This window comes from Chenopodium quinoa, unplaced genomic scaffold (genome assembly GCF_001683475.1).
Source record: "Chenopodium quinoa cultivar QQ74 unplaced genomic scaffold, ASM168347v1, whole genome shotgun sequence".
NCBI classification, from domain to species: Eukaryota; Viridiplantae; Streptophyta; class Magnoliopsida; order Caryophyllales; family Amaranthaceae; genus Chenopodium; species Chenopodium quinoa.
This window is the reverse complement of record NW_018745617.1, coordinates 3191527-3211416: the sequence shown is the minus strand read 5'-3', so window position 1 is coordinate 3211416 and position 19890 is coordinate 3191527. Positions and strand designations below refer to the sequence as shown.

At 35.8% G+C, this 19890-nt stretch overlaps 2 protein-coding genes and 1 pseudogene across 3 annotated transcripts; 1 reads left to right on the top strand and 2 right to left on the bottom strand.

Moving 5' to 3' along the window:
• The first annotated feature begins 2832 nt into the window (after positions 1–2832).
• On the top strand, positions 2833–4206 carry LOC110716577 (annotated as a pseudogene).
• A 3647-nt stretch (positions 4207–7853) lies between these two features.
• On the bottom strand, positions 7854–14053 carry LOC110716579 (mitochondrial carrier protein CoAc2-like). 2 transcript variants are annotated; one of them, XM_021895206.1, is made up of 8 exons: positions 13830–13924; positions 11064–11206; positions 10291–10376; positions 9320–9527; positions 9056–9182; positions 8789–8973; positions 8568–8684; positions 7854–8453 (listed from the first exon to the last, which is right to left on the bottom strand). In XM_021895206.1, the coding sequence occupies exons 2-8, from the start codon at positions 11100–11102 to the stop codon at positions 8316–8318; spliced, it is 900 nt and encodes a 299-aa protein (XP_021750898.1). In that variant the 5' UTR covers positions 11103–11206; positions 13830–13924; the 3' UTR covers positions 7854–8315. The 2 variants fall into 2 exon arrangements, with proteins under 2 accessions (XP_021750898.1, XP_021750897.1); XM_021895205.1 differs by lacking the exon at positions 11064–11206 and having other exon boundaries at positions 13830–14053.
• Positions 14054–14358: 305 nt separating this feature from the next.
• Positions 14359–15087, bottom strand: LOC110716687. Its single transcript, XM_021895331.1, has one exon. It carries the CDS (start codon positions 15085–15087, stop codon positions 14359–14361), a length of 729 nt encoding a protein of 242 aa, XP_021751023.1.
• Positions 15088–19890: the final 4803 nt, after the last annotated feature.

The following is a 19890-nucleotide window of genomic DNA, read 5'->3' as shown; positions in this document are numbered from 1 at the left end:
CACTGCCAAAAACCCCAAATCGTTCCTCCAACCACCCCGAAACCCTAAGCGGTTAGGGTTTTCGATGGTGAGGATGAGATTTTGGGGTTTTCGGGAGTGGAAGATATGGTTTTAAGTGGCAATTTTCGAGTGGAGGAGATTGGGGGGAAAAGAAGAACTGGCGAGTGGGGAGGGGAAACCGGCACAGGGGAGGGGAATTAGTGTCGCCGTTTAGGGTTTGATCGGTGGTTTTTGGGATTAGGCCAGTGGTTTTTGGGGTTGGCTGGTGGCTGGGATTTTGGGGTTTTTTTTTTGTTTATATATTGTTTTAGCCAATTCACTTATGACACGTGTCACTTTAATTAAAAAAAAACAAAAAATTAACCAATTCAACTGATCACCAGTTTTTGGGATTGAAGAAAAAGAGAAACCCACAAAGTTCGTATTATTTCAGAAAAATCCAAAATTGGGATTATTCTAACAAAATTTATCAAAGTTGAGATTATTATTTCTAATTTAACTACTATTTTGGGCATGGGTAATTCCCGATGTTGATGATTGAATTTGGGATAAACTTTGTGGCCCAAATGACAAATTGTGTAATGCATATCATTACTATAAATAAATCATACAATATTTTAGGAAAATTTGTGAGAACCCATCTTTTCTAACAATTTTTGTTGTGAAAAATCACCTTATAATTTTTTTTTTAATTTCAAAAACACGCCTAAAACCAGATTATTTTTGCGAGATAACACCTTAAGTTGGTTTCGAGTCATCGTTTTGACCAAAAGTACTATTGCGGTATTTCAATCGATATTTATGTCCTGTGATGAGGATGGCAGTAATTTTAAGGGGGCCAAAAGTATTATTGTGGTATTCCAATTGATATCTATGCCCGTCCCTCGTTCTCATTGTAACAACCTTCCTTTTTTACCTATGGTAGAAAATGATAGACAAATTTAGCTAAGTACAAAAGTAGAAATTGAGTTAGAAATTAGACGAGAGAGAAAAACTAAAACCTACTCTTTTACTTGGCCCTAAATTAACCCACAAATTGGAGCATTGAATTCATTTCTTCCATGGCAGTCGTTCATTGCCGAGTAGTAATGGTGAGGAAGATAGAGCAAAGTTAATGAGGGTTGAGAGGAGAAAACAAGTTCAATTGGAGGAAAAATAGGGGGAAATATAACGGGAGGGTTTTAATTTGAGCACGGGAGTCTCACGTGTGATGGGTCAACGCCAGGAAACTAAGGCACTACCTGAAACTGAAACTGGCTTTAGGTGTTATCTCGCATAATAATAATAATAATAATAATTAATAAATATTGGACAAAGTCATAAATAAGATGATTTGTGACATATTTTGCAATAGCCAGTCAGGCCAATGCGGATCGATAATGAGCAAGCCAACAAACTATCAATTAAAATAAATATTGGACAAAGTCATAATTAAAAACATACGAATACGAAAATATGTATGCAATTTTTTTTTTACATTATTTGTTTCCCTAATTTATTGAATTGGACAAACATTTTAGCCCTACATTAACCCTACCTAATAAGTACAAATTCTTAAATGGACCTGGTTCACACTAATTTATTATGGATCAATAACATTAGAGAAAGTATGGTTGTTTTATTAATAAAAAAAAGGGTCACTATAATTAAAAAAGGTCATTATATTGAAATAAAAATCATTTTGGTAATATATAGGCCTAAGTGGTTATTTTTGTAATGAAATATTTTATATACTGATCAATATGAACAATAAATGCCACTATGTTAAAATTAGGGTAATAGCATCGTATTTCAAGTTCAAAATATTATTAAACGTTGTAGTAGTTTTAATAAAGGTTACTATTATTTCAAAAAAAAAAAAATAATAAAGGTTACTAGGTTAAAAATAAGGTTACTATGTTAAAAATAATGGTCACTATGTTAAATATAAAGTCAGTTGCGTGTGTATAGACCTCGGGTCCACAATAATATATTATTGTGGATCAGGTCCACGCAAGTCTTTTTGCCTAATAAGGGCAATATTCATTAATTAAAACTCTATCCATTAAAGGTCCTATAAGTTTGGCTCTAACCCTATTATCATTAAACTACCTTCTCTAATAATCAGGTCTACTCACTATAAGGCCGTTTGTTTATTTCAATCAGCTTATTTCAATACTAGACCAGAAAAATAAGTTTTGATTAGGTCCGATTAGAATTGAAAAAATAAATTTTGAATATATATATATATACCTTGTAATTTTATGTGAGTTTTTTTATCGCTAAATATCTTTAATTTGTAATATTTGTTGGCACAATCTATATATTTTTTTTAATCTTGAGGAGATGCATGCAATTGGTGAAATCGAAATAATATTCCATGTTTTCTTTCAATTTCTTCCTAGAAGATCATGATCATGTTGTACTTTATCAGATTCTTTAAATTACAACTTGAGCTTTTAATTTATAAACTTTTTTTTTTTATACAAACATAAGTATAATCGCAAATCAAAAACAAGTTGAAGGGAACGATTACGTCAAAAAGCTAGTCACAACTCCGAAATCACCTACTAGAACATTTGGTGCGGAATCCCCTAATAATGGCCTTATCCATATAATATAGAAGTAATATCTACCACTCATTACAATTATTTATTTATTTATTTTATTTTTTCTGAAAAATCTATCCACTCGCTCATTATAATGAAAGTCATGATCAAAAATATCAGTCGCATATTACGACTGTCCAAAGTCAAATGTCAACATTTTGAACATATTAAAAATGATATCCTACATACATTATCTTTGTCTTCTTTCCTAGATGATCTCTATATAAACCCATTTTTGTAGTGTCTAATTCATCAGTCATCAACTCATCACATACTCAAAAACTCAACAACTAAAATGTCTTCTCTAGGACAAATTTTCGCCATACTCGTGGCAATTGCTTGTATGTCATGCACAATGACTACCGCTTAAAACTGTGGGTGTGCTTCCGGCCTTTGCTGTAGCAAATATGGTTATTGTGGCACCACCGCAGCCTATTGTGGCGACGGGTGCAAACAAGGCCCTTGTTACTCTTCCACCCCTACTACCCCATCAGGTGGTGGTGGTGCTTCGGTACAAAGTTTGGTGACTAACGCGTTCTTTAATGGGATTCTTAACCAAGCAGGCTCTGGCTGTGCTGGTAAGAGCTTCTACACCAGATCTGCTTTCTTGAATGCTCTTGGAAACTATCCTCAGTTCGGTAAAGGCGGATCCTCCGATGATACTAAACGTGAAGTCGCCGCCTTCTTTGCTCATGTCACCCATGAAACTGGACGTAAGTGTTTTAATAGAAATTTGTTCTGCTTAATTATATATACTTCATATTTAGTTTTTGAACAACTTATTATCATAATGTCATCTTCTAATTCTTGTCAGAGCAACTTTGTTTTTAATGTGTGATAAGATGTTATAAAAACATACATATTTCTGTTATGTAAACTTAGGGGTTATAGTTTTAAAGTGGTTGGTGTTTTTAAATTTCTTTTTGAAATGTAAAGCCTGCATTGCGTGCATATAGATCTAGTACGAATTGAACTCTATAAATAAACTAGTAATGAAACTTTGTTTTATATTGTAGATTTTTGCTACATAGAGGAGATTGCGAAATCAACCTATTGTCAATCAAGTGCACAATGGCCATGCAACCCAAACAAGCAATACTACGGCAGAGGACCAATTCAGATCACATGGAACTACAACTACGGAGCTGCAGGTAAAAGCATCGGATTCGACGGTATCAATGCACCAGAAACCGTTGCAAACAATCCAGTAATTGCCTTCAAGACAGCCTTCTGGTTTTGGATGAACAATGTTCACTCTAGGATCGTATCCGGCAAAGGGTTCGGATCCACCATTCGAGCTGTCAATGGCGGAGAATGTGGTGGTGGAAACACACCTGCTGTCAATGCTCGTGTTGGTTACTATACTCAGTACTGTAAGCAGCTTGGTGTTTCGCCTGGAAATAATCTTTCTTGCTAAGAAACTCGATCACAAGCCAAAAAACAAAACGAATAACAATATGAACTCTATGTTCACTAAGCCATTGAAGTAGAATAATTCAGTACACCTTCTCTAAGGGTTGTAGTTGGCAATGCTAGGATGCTTTTATTTGTAACTTCACTATAATATTTTGGTTAAGAAATAAGAATGCAATAACATACTTCTACTACTTTTGTCATATACTACTACTCTCGGTTTTAGTAATTGTCTGCGTTCCATTTTTGGAAGCTTCAATATATTCATTGTCTTCTATATTCATTTGGGGAAAGTGACATTAAAGGATGCACATGAGAAGTTATCAACAGTGAAGATATTTAAATTAAATAATAATTACAACTGATCTATCGATGTGTGATTTAGTCGTACAATCTTAAATTAATTAATAAAATTGTACTCCATGTGTACAATCCACCATTCTCAATACATCCATTATTGATTGGAGTATGAAGTATAAATTTACGCAAATTAAAGGGCAATTATATAATTGGTTTGTACACTAGTGTATACAATGATGCTCACAATTCAACGTAAAGGCTAAATTCATATAACATATTGGCTAACCCAAGAACATAAACTCTTTTTTTTTTTTTTTGGATGAAGATGAACATAAACTCTAAGGGCCTGTTCTCTTCCGTTGAAATTCAGTTCAGTTCAGTTCAGCTCTTAATTTACGTCTAATGATATTGCTGATGATATAAAGCCAAATTTCATTCTTTTAAGCTCTTATTACAACGACGACGACGACGACAACAACAACAACAACAACAACAACAACAATAATAATAATAATAACAATAATAATAATAATAATAATCAATAATAATAATAATAATAATAATAATAATAATCAATAAATAATAATAATAATAATAATAATAATAACAATAATAATTGAAATAATAAAACTAATAATAATAATCAATAAATAATAATAATAATCATCAATAATTAATAATATTATTATTATTATTATTATTATTATTAATATGTACATTTGTATATACACATATGTATAGTAATAAATAATCAAAGATCACTAATTCGTAGTTAAAAATCACTAATTAATAAGTTCAGTTCAGCTCAGTTCAGCTCAGTTGAGTTCAGTTCAGTTCAGTTCAGTTCAACTCAGCTGAGTTCAGTCAATCGGAACAGGCCCTAAGTCATAAGATCTAAAAAAATGATCAACATAAACCCAAAAAATGACAAAGAACATATCTAATCGGTTAAACACTAATAAAAAAATTCTTTTTTTTCAATAATTAAAAGAACATGGGGTCATATTAAAATTATATATTAAATGAACATAATACGTAGAAGTTAATTATTCAAAATCAAATAACAAATGTAAGTTAAATTATGTTGATCGCTATATCATGATCAGCACGACATCACTATACACTCGGATGCATCAGTTAATTTGCACCTTATGAACAATTGCACTAATATATTTCAATCTACTAATTGATTAATCATAATTTAACTTCTTCTATACAAATATGTAAGTAACAAACCTTTAAGATAGAACGAAAACTAAACAACTATATTAGGAGAGAGTTGGAGACCCCTACAAATAAACAATTTTTTTGATTGATGCTTGTGAAATTATAAATTTTTTTCTATTGTCCAAGTGAAAATCCAAGACCTATGCATATGATTCCTAAAAAATATTATGACTAATTTCGTAAGATGGATCCCTTTTCAAGCATCTACAAATCTACAATATGAACATAAAACTAATTTCACATGGTCTAACACTAAAGAAGAATCTGAATATATAATAATTGAAGACAACCCATGCAATGAATAACGACTTCTCGTCATCAAATCCAACTAGCCGCAACTCTTGAGATACATACTTCTTAACCTTAGACTTTGCTTAACTAATTATATGGCTAGAAAATGGAGGAATTTGACTCTTATTTCATCCTTTGTTCTTATTTTGACAAAATAAATATATATAGATAAGCAAAAGTGTTTGATCAATACCTTATTATTACGTATGTATACAAGATAATCCGATTGAAGAAAGTACAGTCCACAATGCACACTAGCATAATAAAACGTTAGCTCAATCATATTGAATTCGGTTAGCATGACTTCAGTTAGCAATCATCTAAGGGATGTGATCATGTGAATATGAGATCAGGAGAAACATACTCTACATGATTGAAAATATAAACCGATCCTGAGCTTCAACATCAGCTTAAGCTTTTGATATGAGGGCCAACGTGATACAAAGATCATGTGTTCAAGTTTCATCATACCTCTCTCCATTCTAGAATAATTGACACGGTCAAACTTTACACACATGTCGATGTACTAATAGTCAATGTTTATACTTCGAAAGAATAGTGAAAAGAATTGCAACGTGTCGATTATTTTGGGCGAAGGGAGTAAATTGGTTGCTTCATATGAATTTTTAACAATTTACGAAACTACTACTTTAACATTCATAGAAGTCCGTATGTTACAATAGTGGAGAATGTTGGAATAAGAAACTAGTTCACATTGAAAGACAAGGAAAGAACTTGTTAGTATATAAATTGTAAACAAAACCAAATCATCTTAGAACTAAGCTAACAATGGTGCTAGATATGTAGAGGAAGTGGCCAAGTTAGTGTCCCACTACTTTAATCCACCTCTCATTACCAAAAACACATGCGTAATGACTTACTAGAAACAAAATTGACTAAAAATAATGAAACAAATTAGTGAATAACCCACTAACTATAAATAATTTGAAGTATAGCTAGTAGCTACACCCCCTTGCTTTAAATTTGTGAAGATCATTATGAAAAATCTCTTTCATTTTGTGATGCCCTTCACATAAACTACACATTTGATTTGTTTATGCATCTGACTAAAACCAAAATCTTTGGAGCACTTCCCTCCATGGTGCACATCTCACTCAGCTCATAATTCTTAGATGAATTTTCTTCTCTCGAATACGACGACTTATGGTAAAGATGCTTGGTTATCATTTGGGAACCTACAATTCTTTGTCAAATGCCTAAATTTTGACATTTCAAGCATTGTGGCTTGCCATTGTGCCAACAATCTTTTTCCTGGTGACCATATTTGTGATATGACAATAGTTGTATATGTTGGTGTTCCTTTTTTTATATATATGTACATAATTTGTTTGAATGAAAAAATGTAGTCTAAAGGGATGGAAAAGGTTTTTATTTATTTTTTATTTTTTATTATTATTTTGAATCTAAAGAAATATCAACTTTTCTCAGACTAATGGTCATTTTGTAAATAACTTGAACAGTATACATGACACAACATATTGTTGTTGCTCAAGTTATCAACATCTTGCATCCTCCGTCGTATGCTTCAGCCTCCAATACAGTTATCTCCTTCCTCCGCCTTCTTCCACTGACACCACAACTACCACTGCTTTTGACATTTTCGACATCATCTTTCACCGACAAATTTGACACCACTTTCCACTAACGATGATGGTGGCTTTGCCACCAAATCTAAACGAAAACCCTATGAAAAAGGTGAAATTAAGAGTATGGTCAACCCCAAAGGGTAGGGGTGACCATGTCCTCCATTGAAGCTTCCATTGAGCTCGATTTTGTCTGTTGATGTTCTCCATTGTTCTTCAGATACACATGAATATGATGTTGAAGATCTGATTTCCATTGCATTTTACTTTCCATAAATTCATAATACATACAATTCAATTGAAAATGTTCTATTTAAACCAAATACAGCCTAGTTAGCAAGAAAATTATAAAGTCCAAATAGAAAGGGATCAAAATCAGTCAATATGGAGGTTTGAACACCAAGAGAAACCGATAATGAAAGCTGAAGGCTTTTTTTTTTTTTTTTTTTTTTTTTTTTTTTTTTTTTTCTCCCTGGTATTGATATAAAAGAGGATGAGTGGTTGATTAACCTGGCATAAACTGGCAACCTCTCAGTGTAGGCACAATCTCTGTAGCATCATATTGAACTACGTACGGGACGAATCCAACTGAATTTATTCACTTCAAACTCCCTACAAAGATGCTGCAAAGATCTGCACCAGATTAGACTCCCAAAATAAGGAAAATTTTTGAAGACTATATTGAAATATCTTAATTTCACTGGGCAAAAATCCGTATCATTTCATTCCAAACATTCATTCATATGACTTGAATGTTGTGAAACTAGATACAATAAGTAGTATAATGAGACAGTTCTTATATACAACTGAACTCAATAATGATACCTACATACAATTGAATTACACAATGCTATACTTAATCGGTGTATAATTATTATTTAATGAATCCCTTTTAAGAATGCAGGGATGATGTTTGGTTAGTTGTATGACTGGAAGCCACTTCAATAATGGCTTCATCTCGTGAGGGAACTTGCAGGAACAATTTCATTGAATCATACACAGTGAAGCCAATTGCCACCGAGGGCACAACCTGAAGCACAAAAGTCAACGACAATGCATGTAAACTACATATCTCTTTAGTAAAGCATATTTTGTGTTGGAAGGCATTAAAAGTTTAGATGAGATCCTTAGCTTGGTTGGTTACCTTCAAATAATTCAGACTTAGCCCTGAGAACAAATGCTTCCAACCTTGCTCTCGAGCTATTGCGACAAGTGTGTGTAAAGTTCCCTTTGCATTACTAGCATTAGACATCCGCTCAACCTGTCAGATAAATCCTTTTTTCAGCCCTTTAGGGTTCTATAACATCTAAACCACAAATATCTATAGATATCACATCAAAAGTCTAGAAGGTAGAGCTGAACTACCTGCATTTGGCGCCTAACAACATCAAGAGGATATGTGAAGGTTTGGCCCAATAATCCAGCTACAGAGCCACATGTCAATTTCACCAATATATCTTTTTTGTGTTCTTCAGGTACATGACTCTTCATCTCCTCATAGAAGTAAAATTTTAATCCCGCGTATGGGAATATACCATAAAGTGATGGTGCTGACAAAGAAATAAAACATGTAAGTAAGAGACCATAGAATGTAGACATAGTTAAACACACAGTTTCATGTAAACAGCACACCTACTCCCCGGTAAAGACCTTTCCAACCAGCTTCTTTAAATGTCATGGAAAAGCAGTCACGTATTCCTTTATACAATTGTTCATGATGGATAAGGCCTTTAACATTTAAATTGGAAGATCCAACAACCTGTGCTATATTCAGCCACTATGAGACATTTTATGAATACTAGAACATTTCCATGAAAGATGAAAGTTGATCGAAACAAGACACCAATAGAACATTTTCTAAGGAAAGAATCATAAGCTGTTTGTCCATGTGTTTACCTGATAAGCCAACTTGGTCCGTACTAAATCAAGGGGATATGTAAAAAGAACAGCAGTTCCACCAGCAAAAGATCCTGCAACAAGGTCAAGCACTGGGCCTTTCCAGACATCAGGGTAAGCAAGAATTATCCATCGCCTGTACTCCTCATATGCCATGTAATGCAGCGCAGCATAAGGAACAATTCGTGCAACACTTGCCCCATTTCCTCTAAAGTTGACAAGAACACCCTTATAAGAATTATGTTACCAACAACATAACCCACGCAGTATAAATAGTTAGGAGACAGTAATGCAGGGATACAAAAATTTCCAATGCCCAACCCAAATTGGTTCAATTTTAAATAACAAGTTAAACCCAGATTATGTCAAGTCAGCCAAATTTAAAGTGTTTCATACTATAGTTATACCCAAACTGAATTTCAATATTATTCTCCCTTTACATAGATCCCCCCCCCCCCCCCCCCAAAAAAAAAAAAAAAAAAAAAAAAAAAAAAAACAGTCCACTTCTGCATTGATTTGAGTCTTGGTACTCTTGTGATATTGGCTTCTAGGCAAAATTTGTTTTTGAGGGTTAAATAGAGAGAGAGAGAAAGATAGAGATACAGAACAAATGACAGCTCAAAAAGAAAAGAAAACATTGGTAGAATTATATGAAACATCCATGTTTGGCAAATGTTGCAAATGATATGAAAAGGAGGTAATAATAACAATATAATCAATGAAACAAATATCAAATTCAAAAACCGAAAATTGCTAATAGCAAAGACGAAAAATTCAACATAAACTTGGATCCTAAATCTTGAATCCTAGTCTAACTTGATGTTTGAGTTTTTTTTCATAAAAGTAAAATCCAGTCCAAATAGAGCCAAAAAGTTCATGCGAACAGCTAACTCACTTAAATTTTAAACAAAATTGGAGTTTGTCTAAATATTACCCCCTTGGTAAAATGTATCTGGGATCAAAATTTCCACCTGTAGAAACCGAGTATTCCCTCTGTTCTAGCTATTTTAGTAACTGACCCTTTCAAACCAATACTTTTGAATTCTGCTTGTCTTGTCTGCAAAACAACAAAAGGGATATACGTTATAGTCAAATGTAGATTAACTTTTCAAATTAGTAGATGTGCAAAATAAAAAAATGATCTTGGTTATACATTCCAGCTTCTTTGTGAACTTTTCAAATTAGTAGATGTGCAAAATAATAATCTTTTGTTATATTTTCTGGCTTCATTGTTATACCAGTCTTTGTCACTTAGAAGCTTGAAGGTATGACAAAAGATTATAATTTTTAAGGCCGTCAAGAGAATAGTTTGAAGAAAAAGAATGAATTTACATATAGCATGTATAGACTTCAGAGATTGAATTCCATCTCTTCTAACGAATTGATCAAAATTTTGGGTTCATTAGACCAAAGTCTTATATTATGATGCTATCGTGATTCGTGAAGCTTTAGTGATTGAGTTCAGTGAACTTTTTTCTACGGACTTTATACATATGCCAGATGGCCTAAGATCAAATATTGTTTAAGAGAAACTTAAAAGTTGATCTCAGCTCATGTCTCATTCAAGGGTATATAAGGCATCTTCATCCTCAGATTGACCCTCATCACCGATTCATCGAGGAGTTTAAAATCTAATGAATTCAAAGATCACCAACATGGCAACACCTAGTCAAAAACACAAGGATTTTACTCTAGTCAATAATGATTGGTCGAATAAATCACTGATGCATTCCACGTAAACTACCTTGAAGTTACTTTTGGAAAGTGGGAAAGAGGGACCCATCTGATATTTGAATGGGCTCCACAAATGTCTTCACCGAACCTCAGCTAATTTCACCGACCTCAGCTAGCTGAAAGACTAAAGCTTCCATGGGGAACCCTTAAGGCCTTGCATAATTCAGGTGATTAAATAGCAAAAAAAAGTTATCTAAAATGACTACAACTTGCAAAAGAACAGAATATTTTCAAGGAAATAAATCGTATAGGATCAATATGCCATGTGCAACCACCCACTCCTTCAATAAAATAACTGCGACTCAGCTGAATCCACTCAATATCAACTAAAAGTAAGTAAGATCAGTAAGGTACTCTAAGACTATTGGTCCCAATTTTTTTTAAGTCTGGTTTGATCTAATTTTATCTAATTGTTTGTTGAACTTGACCATACTTGTACCCTGAATTATTAGATTTGCATTAATGTAATTCCAAATATCTAATAATCATAATTTTAAATCTTACAAAATTCCAGCAAAAAGCAAACATAAATAACAAGATCTATGGTTTTTCTTTTTGTTTTTTTGTTTGTTTCTTCGATTTAATGATAACAAGGGCAGGTAATAAGTTCTTGAAATAAGTCGAAAGAACATAGCCAACTCTCATAAACAAAAAAACTAAAAAGTAGTTGGTAAAGTTAAGTAAGACCATTAACGCCTCTTTAGTTTAAAATGGAAAAAAGCAAAGAAATCAAGAAAGTATTAAATTCCAATAAGAAATTGATTCACTTATATGTATCATATATTTAACACCCACCATACTAACTACACCACTTCTCCCCCACCATTGCACATTTGCACCCTTGCCCCCTTCGCTCTCATTGTCATTTGTCTTCCCTTTACCACCTCTGTTCTTTGTTTCACTATCACAATCATCTCTGCTACTTCTTCTCAGAATAACATAATTGGAAAATAATTCAGAGAATTTAGATAGTGAATTAAATTAGGATTATATCGATAAATTAAGGTAATCAATCAAATACCAACCACTTTCAAAAGGTAAATTCTCTCCCACTACTAAAATGACATTGGCGGTTAGTTCTCTGGAAGCCCATACTATGAGTCTCCATCACCTTTTTAGTTTTTATACGTTCTCCAACATGCTTTTCCTTCACTCTAGATGTATAACAAACTCCTTACTAATATCCTTATTTACCCGGCTATCATTTCTGTAACAAACTCTTGAACAATAGCACATCTATCATTCTACTCTCCTAGCGTAAGTGATTAGCACTCTCAGCCTTAAGTTCTAATACAGTATACAGCCAACAAGGTTTCAAAATCGCAACCTTTTTGGGAAGATTCAACGACTAATAAGGGCCTACCCTTCCTCTAGGTTATTGTTATCTAAGTATAGCCTACAAATCTTTTTCCTTAAAAAAAAATAGTGTTGATAAAAGAAGCTTCTGTCTACATATGTTTTCTTCCTTGTCAGCTCTTGAACAATGCTCCTAGGTGCATTTCTTTCCCTCTCTACTAAAGGAAGCAGAAATGAGGATGTAATCATGGTTTAGAGGTGTAACTTGGTTGAGGGAGGGAGTAGAGGCAGAGGACTTAAGGATTCTTTTTGTTTTTGTGGTGTTTGGTTGTTACTCATCTTGGTGATTGTGGTGGTGATGGTGAATTCGTGATTGACAGTTGCAAAGGTGGTGCTTGATATGGAGGGGGTGCTACTGGGAATAAAATACAAAATAAAATGTAGAACAAACACACACAAAAGCAACGGCGGTTTAGCCTATGTACAAGTGATATTCGATCATTCGTATTTCAGTTCATCTTCGATTTTGATTTATTTAAAATTAACAAAAAAGTTGATGCTAAATCTAAAATAACAGTTTGGATTTTCCTGATTTTTTGCCAACCCTACTGACAGCTAAATAAGCACCTCAAGACTCTCATATATCTCTAACCATAGAGACCAACTGCCTTCCCAAATGGTATTTCACGAGTATCCCTCCACCCCCCCTAGGGATATGTGGTAAGTACAATAACTCTAAACCAAAGATAATTACAATTGGTTCACTACACTATTAAGCTTAATAAGTAAATTCTACTACGTACTTGCAGTCATTAACGACTCTCGACCATTAGAAAAACACCCACCAATATCATACTCATCCCATCTAATACCATGCCTGCAATCAGTCAGCAGTCACAATTTGTCAAGTTACTTTAGACTTCAACCAACAAACCAATAGTTTCCAACCTTTCCATAAATAATGAATCAAGCCAAAACTTCACCATTATACCATGACCTTATCTTTCTCAGCAATGAATTTCCATTTTATCAGGACTTTAAGTAGCACACAACTTAAGCTCCTTCAATAAAAAAATCATATAAATTCATCAGCAAATTACACTTCCTTCTCAATATCTTCCATACCTAATTTAGACTAGCTTCATTCACAGAACAACATACTCTCCAACTATATCCCTTCAAAACACATTCTTTTCGCGCTTCCCGGCTCTCACCATATACCATGGAACTTCATTCAACGAGTTAATTATCTTCCTCAAGATTATTATCATCTAAAAACCAAAAAAAAAAATCACCTAGTACCAATCCAAACCTAACTTGCATAAATACGATCCAAATTATACTCAATAACAAACTAATTTCATCATAAAATAAAAAATAACCTCAAACAAACTTCAAATCAAGCAAAATTCACAATTAAAACCCCTACATTATCGAAATAAAACATAAAATTAAAAGTAATTGAGGATCGGAAAATCACCTGAAAAAGAATCTTAATTCGTTCAAGAGGTGCTACGGCAGACTTAGCGACGCCGCCGGCAACACCGCCGGCAATAAGCTCCTTGGCAAAAATCGGCATAGCTCCAATGATTCCATCGAAGGAAATTCCATCCTCTCTCTTCGCCATTGAAATTGTGGTTTGCAAAGAGAGTTAGGAATTCTGGTTTTTTTTTTTTTTTTTTTTTTTTTTTTTTTTTTTTTTTTTTTGTTGAATGGTTGGTTTGTATTTTTATATGTTTTGGAAAGTCAGAGAGAATATAACTTTTTGAAGAATAGAACATTTTTAAAAAGAATAAATTTTTTGTAAAAATCTGAAATTAGAGGTAAGGAAATTTTTTAGGCTTGCGCCATGCTTATTACGTACGCCATTAGGCATTAAATACTCTCTTCATTTTTAATTAAGTTGTTCACATTTACGGGTTGTTTCGATTTATTAAAAATAATTGAACGGAATTGAAGTGAATTAAACTGAACTGAACTAATTTTTTTTTTTTGACAAACACGGGGAATCAATTTATAAAATCAAGGTCCGCCAAAGTTTGAACGCTTTGGGGTATAGAATCCGTACAAATGCATTCAATACTAGCACCCGTATCCCTTTTAGCAACTAAGTGAGCTATGGTATTCCCCGCCCGTCTAACATGAACACAATTAAATTCAACAAACTCAGCACTCATTCTATAGATACTCTCATAGAAATGAAAAATCGGAGCTGCACCCTCTTGCTTATCTCTAACAGCACGCACCACAATCATGGAATCACCTTCAAGTATCACATTTGTAAAGCTGAACCTACGTGCGAGCTGGGTACCATAGCAGGCAGCCGCAGCTTCTGCCATATCAGAGGACCATCTGCAAGATGTTTTCTTCGTTGCTAACAGCAGAATTTTCCCCCATTCATCCCTTATAACTACACCTAGGCACACACCACCATTGCTAGGGACATATGCATCAATATTGACCTTGACAAAATGGGATTGTGGCGGAATCCAGCTAGCTCGTGAGAAGGAAATAGGAGCAAGCACACATCCTCCAACTCTGGCATTGTACACACAATAATCCTCACACATTCTGACGAAACTTGCAGCAATCATCACACCATTGATCTCGTTAGTGTCGCCAAAAATAGCCTTATTTCTGCAACACCACCCCGCCCACGCAAGGCACAAGAAAGTTCGTAGCTGTGCTTTATCAAGCTTGCTCGAAGCCCAGCAGAACAAGTCTTGAAAAGAAGACATTGGGGCGTCATTTAATAAATCCAGAAATTCGCTCTGCTACCATATACTCATAGCGTGCTTGCAATAAAATAAGGCATGGATTATAGACTCACTAGCCGCGTCACAGATCGAGCATCTACTTGAAGGTTGTATGTGGCGAAAATGTAGCAATTCCATTACTCCAAGAGACCCTTTACAAGCCCTCCAAATGAAGTGACGTAGCTTTGGAGGGGCATTCAAATTCCATACATCACGTCAGAGTTGATGTTCATTGTCACCATGAAGCAATTCCCATGAGTGTTGCCTAATCTGCCAAGCCAATAAGCAGATTTAACCGAGAATAGGCCAGACTTGGTGGGCCACCAGAACCTCCTGTCCTCCTCCCAAACAGACGGCAGAGGAGTGTCAAGGACTCTCAAGCAGTCCTCTTCGCAAAAAGTGGCAGCCACCCTCTCGGAATCCCAGCACATATTATCAAAATCAATTAATTCACTCACCCGCAAATCAATGTCACAGTGCAATTGAGGAGTCGGCTTAGAACTTGAACCATCAACACCCATCCAATCCTCTTCCCAGACCTTAATCGAAGAGCCATTTCCCACTCTCCATTCCAATCCCTCAAGGAGCAAGGATTTTGCCCCCCAAATACTTCTCCACGAATAGCTCGGATCGAAGCCTCTAGAAGCACTACAAAAATCAGAATATTTATAGTACTTAGCTTTGAGAACTTTTTGCAACATTGTATTATTATCAACACATAACCTCCATCCTTGCTTAGCGAGAAGTGACAGATTAAAAATTTTAAGGTCTCTAAACCCCCTTCCCATCTATGCCAATGAATCCTCCTGTTCGAATTATCAGAACCCCACCGGAAACGGGCTAAAGTTGAGTGAATTTCATCAATAAGACAATCCGGAATTCTAAAGATACTCATCATATAAGTGGGAATTGCTTGTGCTACCGCCTTAATTAAAATCTCTTTGCCCGGACGAGATAATAATTTCTCCTTCCACCCTTGAAGTTTCTTCCAAATACGCTCCTTTAGGCACGTGAACAGTGCTTTCTTTGATCTACCAATTAAAGTCGGCAACCCCAAATACTTCTCATGTCTATCCACTTCTCTAACACCAAGAGTTTCAATAATTTCCTTCCTTCTATCCGACGTCACACATTTGCTAAAAGCTACTTCTGTTTTGCATAAACTGACTTTCTGACCGGAAGCTCTTTTATATGTACTGATTATATCAGCAATTTTAGAGCATTCTTGCAAATTGGCTCTTGCAAATAATATGCTGTCATCCGCAAAGAAAAGATGAGACACCCTAGGTGCCCCCTACAAACACTTACTCCATGAATTAACTTATCTGATGCCGCTTTAGAAATCAGAGAAGAAAATGCCTCCACACATATCAGAAATAAATACGGTGAAATTGGATCCCCTTATCGGAGACCCCGAGATGGAGTTAGAGCACCAGAAATAGATCCCATTCTACCCTCTCGTAAGCTTTACTCATATCAAGCTTTAGGGAAACATTACCATCTCTACCTTCCCCCTTCCTTTTCATGGAATGAAAAATTTCGAAGGCACTCAGTGTATTATCTGTGATAAGCCTTTTAGGAACAAAAGCACTCTGATTTTCCGAAATAAGAGAACCTAGCATAGGTTTCAATTTATTTGCAAGTGTTTTTGAGATGATTTTATACAACACATTGCATAAACTAATAGGCCTAAACTCAGTCATTTGCTTAGGCTCGTCACATTTCGGAATTAAAACAATGCAAGTACGGTTTACCTCCGATAAATCAACTTCACCCCTCCACCAATATTGCACGAAACAGACCACATCACCACCAATAATGCCCCAAATTTTTTTAAAAAAATAGGGCATGCATTCCATCCGGGCCCGGAGTTTTGTTCGGGTGCATCTGAAACAAAGCTGCCTTAATCTCCTCTGCCGTCGGCTCTGTATCAAGAATGTCATTCATCTCTGCAGTTACATTTTTATCAATTCCAGACAATGCCTCATCAAAATCCTCCGGCCTACTCGATGCAAATAAATAGCTAAAATAGCTAGTAATAATACGACCCGTCTCATTCTTCGACGACTTCCATACCCCATTCTCATCATAAAGGCCAACAATTGTATTTTTCTTTTTCCTCTGACTTGCTTTATGGTGAAAATATTTTGTGTTTTTGTCACCATCCCGCAACTCATTCTCCCTTGAACGTGCATGCCAATATGACTCTTCAAGTCTTCGAAGCTCCCCAAGCTCTTGAGCGATCTTAATACACAAGCCCAATCGACGAGCATCTAATTGTTGCCCCTGCACCTCTTGAAGCCGAGTCTCAGCCTTACTTATCTTCTTTTTAATAACCCCAAAGGTAGTATCAGCCCAAGAAGACAAGCCTTCCGCAACCCGAGCAATCCTCTCATGAATCAGGCCATTCACCCCTACAAGCCACGCATCAGATACCACCTGCCTACACTCCTCTTTAGACAGCCAAAGTGATTCAAATCTGAATATTTTTTTCTTTTTTTGTTCCACCTCGCCTTCACCAAATTTCAACAAAATCGGAGCATGATCAGAGTGACAAATTGGGAGATGAATTACCTCAAAAGATGGAAATAAAGAACACCAACCACTACTAGCCACATATCGATCAAGTCGTTTGCGAACAAGAGTGTCCATCGAATTCCCTCTCTGCCACGTATAAACATTCCCTTTATATCCCAAATCACGACAATCACAATCATCAATAGCCTCCCTAAATGCGTCAATTTGTCTCTCTCCACGGATAGCACCACCATCTTTTTCATGCATGCCAAGAATCTCGTTAAAATCTCCAAACATCACAATCGGGAGAGGTGAAGAAGTATAAATGGATCTCATCAAGTCCCATGTCAAGTACTTATTAGCAGCTTCCGGCCACCCATAAATACCCATTAACCTCCAAATTGGCACATTGTCATTATTGCAAACCTCACCATAAATATGGTGATCAGAAAAGCTACAAATATTCACTTTCAGATTATTCCACCATAAACCAATACCTCCCGATCGACCAGCACTACTAAAACACAAACCATTAGTAAACCCGCATCTGTTTCTTATTAACTCTAACCTTTGTGAATCAATTTTAGTTTCCGAGACGAAAACTACATTTGGCCTCTCTCTCCAACACCAATCCTGGAGAGCCTTAACTGTTGATGGGTTGCCAAGCCCATAACAGTTCCATGCTAATATTTTCATTGTTGTTCGCGGAGTTGGTCATCGCCAACATCCGCTACTTTAAAGACAAGGTTAGCATTAGATAAGTCACCCACACACTTCAGTCTCTTCACATCTTCCACCCCATCCTCCTGGCCCCCCTCCTTACTCACCCCCCAGTTTTTCCTTTTCAGTCCCCCACTATCATCAATGAGCATTGCATTCCCTTTGGCAACAGCATTAGAAGAAACTCTCAATTTCTTTTTTGTTTTTTTTCAATGAGTCAGAGGAGTTATGTCCCAGACCAATATTAAAAGTAGGCACAAAGCTATTATTAATTAACTCCCTAGCTCCCATCTCCACACTCCCCTTATCCCCCCTGCATAACTAAATCACCCTCGGTCCCTACATCAGTCCCACTTTGCCTACCATCAGTAGTAATAGACAAATTCCCCTTAACATCCCCCACCACCAATTGATTTGAGACAACCCCTTGTCTCAAAACCCCAGCTTCCTGCTCCTCCCCTATAATATTCGTACCACTCCCCTTATTCCCCTCAATTAGCGCACTCACACCATCAACCACCCCCTTATTCTTCCCAGCAAGTACTTTCCCCACCACCAAGCCTTTCTCACCATTTACATCCTCCTTACCCCCCATATTATGCTCTTCATCAGCTTGCTTTGTTACAAAAAAGAGCTTCTTTGCAGACTGCAATTCCCGAATCTCATCAACACTCTGCTTTTTACCCTTCATTGGGGATGCCTTAAGCCACATTCCCCAACCCAATCCCTGATTACGATCGCCATCCGGAGTATTAATGCAATCTCGTTCACTATGCCCCATAATCCCACACGAGAAGCAAAATAACGGGAGTCGTTCATATTTCAGCAGAATTTTGACAACAATTCCTTCCCTGTTTCCAACGTTCTGGTATCTCTGAAGAGGTTTCTTAACATCCAGCAACACTTTAACTCTACGGTTTTTTCCAATGCTTAGAATATCATCTTCAATCTCAACTATTTCCCCCAAATTCGAGGCAATAGCCTTAACATGAGCATCGAAGCAGCAATTAAACGGCAAATTTTCAAGACGAATCCAAAAGGGGGCATGTGTAAGACTAACCTCGTTTGGCTGTTCATCTCCTTTGATCGAGTTAAGGATTAATAAGTTTTGTTCAAAACACCATGGGCACCCCGCAAGGACCTTCTCTTTGTCACGCCAATGGAAGAATTGGAAAACAAAACAAATTTGTTCCAATAGTCCTAATCAAAATTGTCTTCTTAAAAGCCTCAACGTTCACACCACGATCTGTCAAGAGTCTCCCAACAAGCATAAGAGAAACCCTAGTGTCCTGTTCTGTCAAATCAACATCACCAAAGTCAACAATTTCGTTCTCCTCCTCATGAATTTTTAGTTTAGAGCACTTTTCACTCAATTCGTCGGCCATACTGTCGGAGAAAAACCACGATAAAATTGGTAGAGTACCCTCTCTCGCAAGGAAGTTCGCCCTCTTTCTCAAGGGAGTTTCTTATTTGTTTAGATGATTAAAAACAAACTTGAGTTTGACACTGAACTGAACTAAATTGTTTACAAGAAAATTGAAAACTGAA

What these genes read in the sequence shown, in the direction of transcription:
- LOC110716579 (XM_021895205.1), bottom strand. Translation starts at nt 13,976, where the DNA reads ATGGCGAAGAGAGAGGATGGAATTTCCTTCGATGGAATCATTGGAGCT. An exon ending in GGACCAAGTTGGCTTATCAG is followed by an intron (nt 9,183 to 9,319) that starts GTAAACACATGG and finishes AATATAGCACAG; the next exon opens with GTTGTTGGATCTTCCAATTT. An exon ending in TTGTTAGGCGCCAAATGCAG is followed by an intron (nt 8,685 to 8,788) that starts GTAGTTCAGCTC and finishes TTTATCTGACAG; the next exon opens with GTTGAGCGGATGTCTAATGC.
- LOC110716687 (XM_021895331.1), bottom strand. Translation starts at nt 15,087, where the DNA reads ATGTCTTCTTTTCAAGACTTGTTCTGCTGGGCTTCGAGCAAGCTTGAT.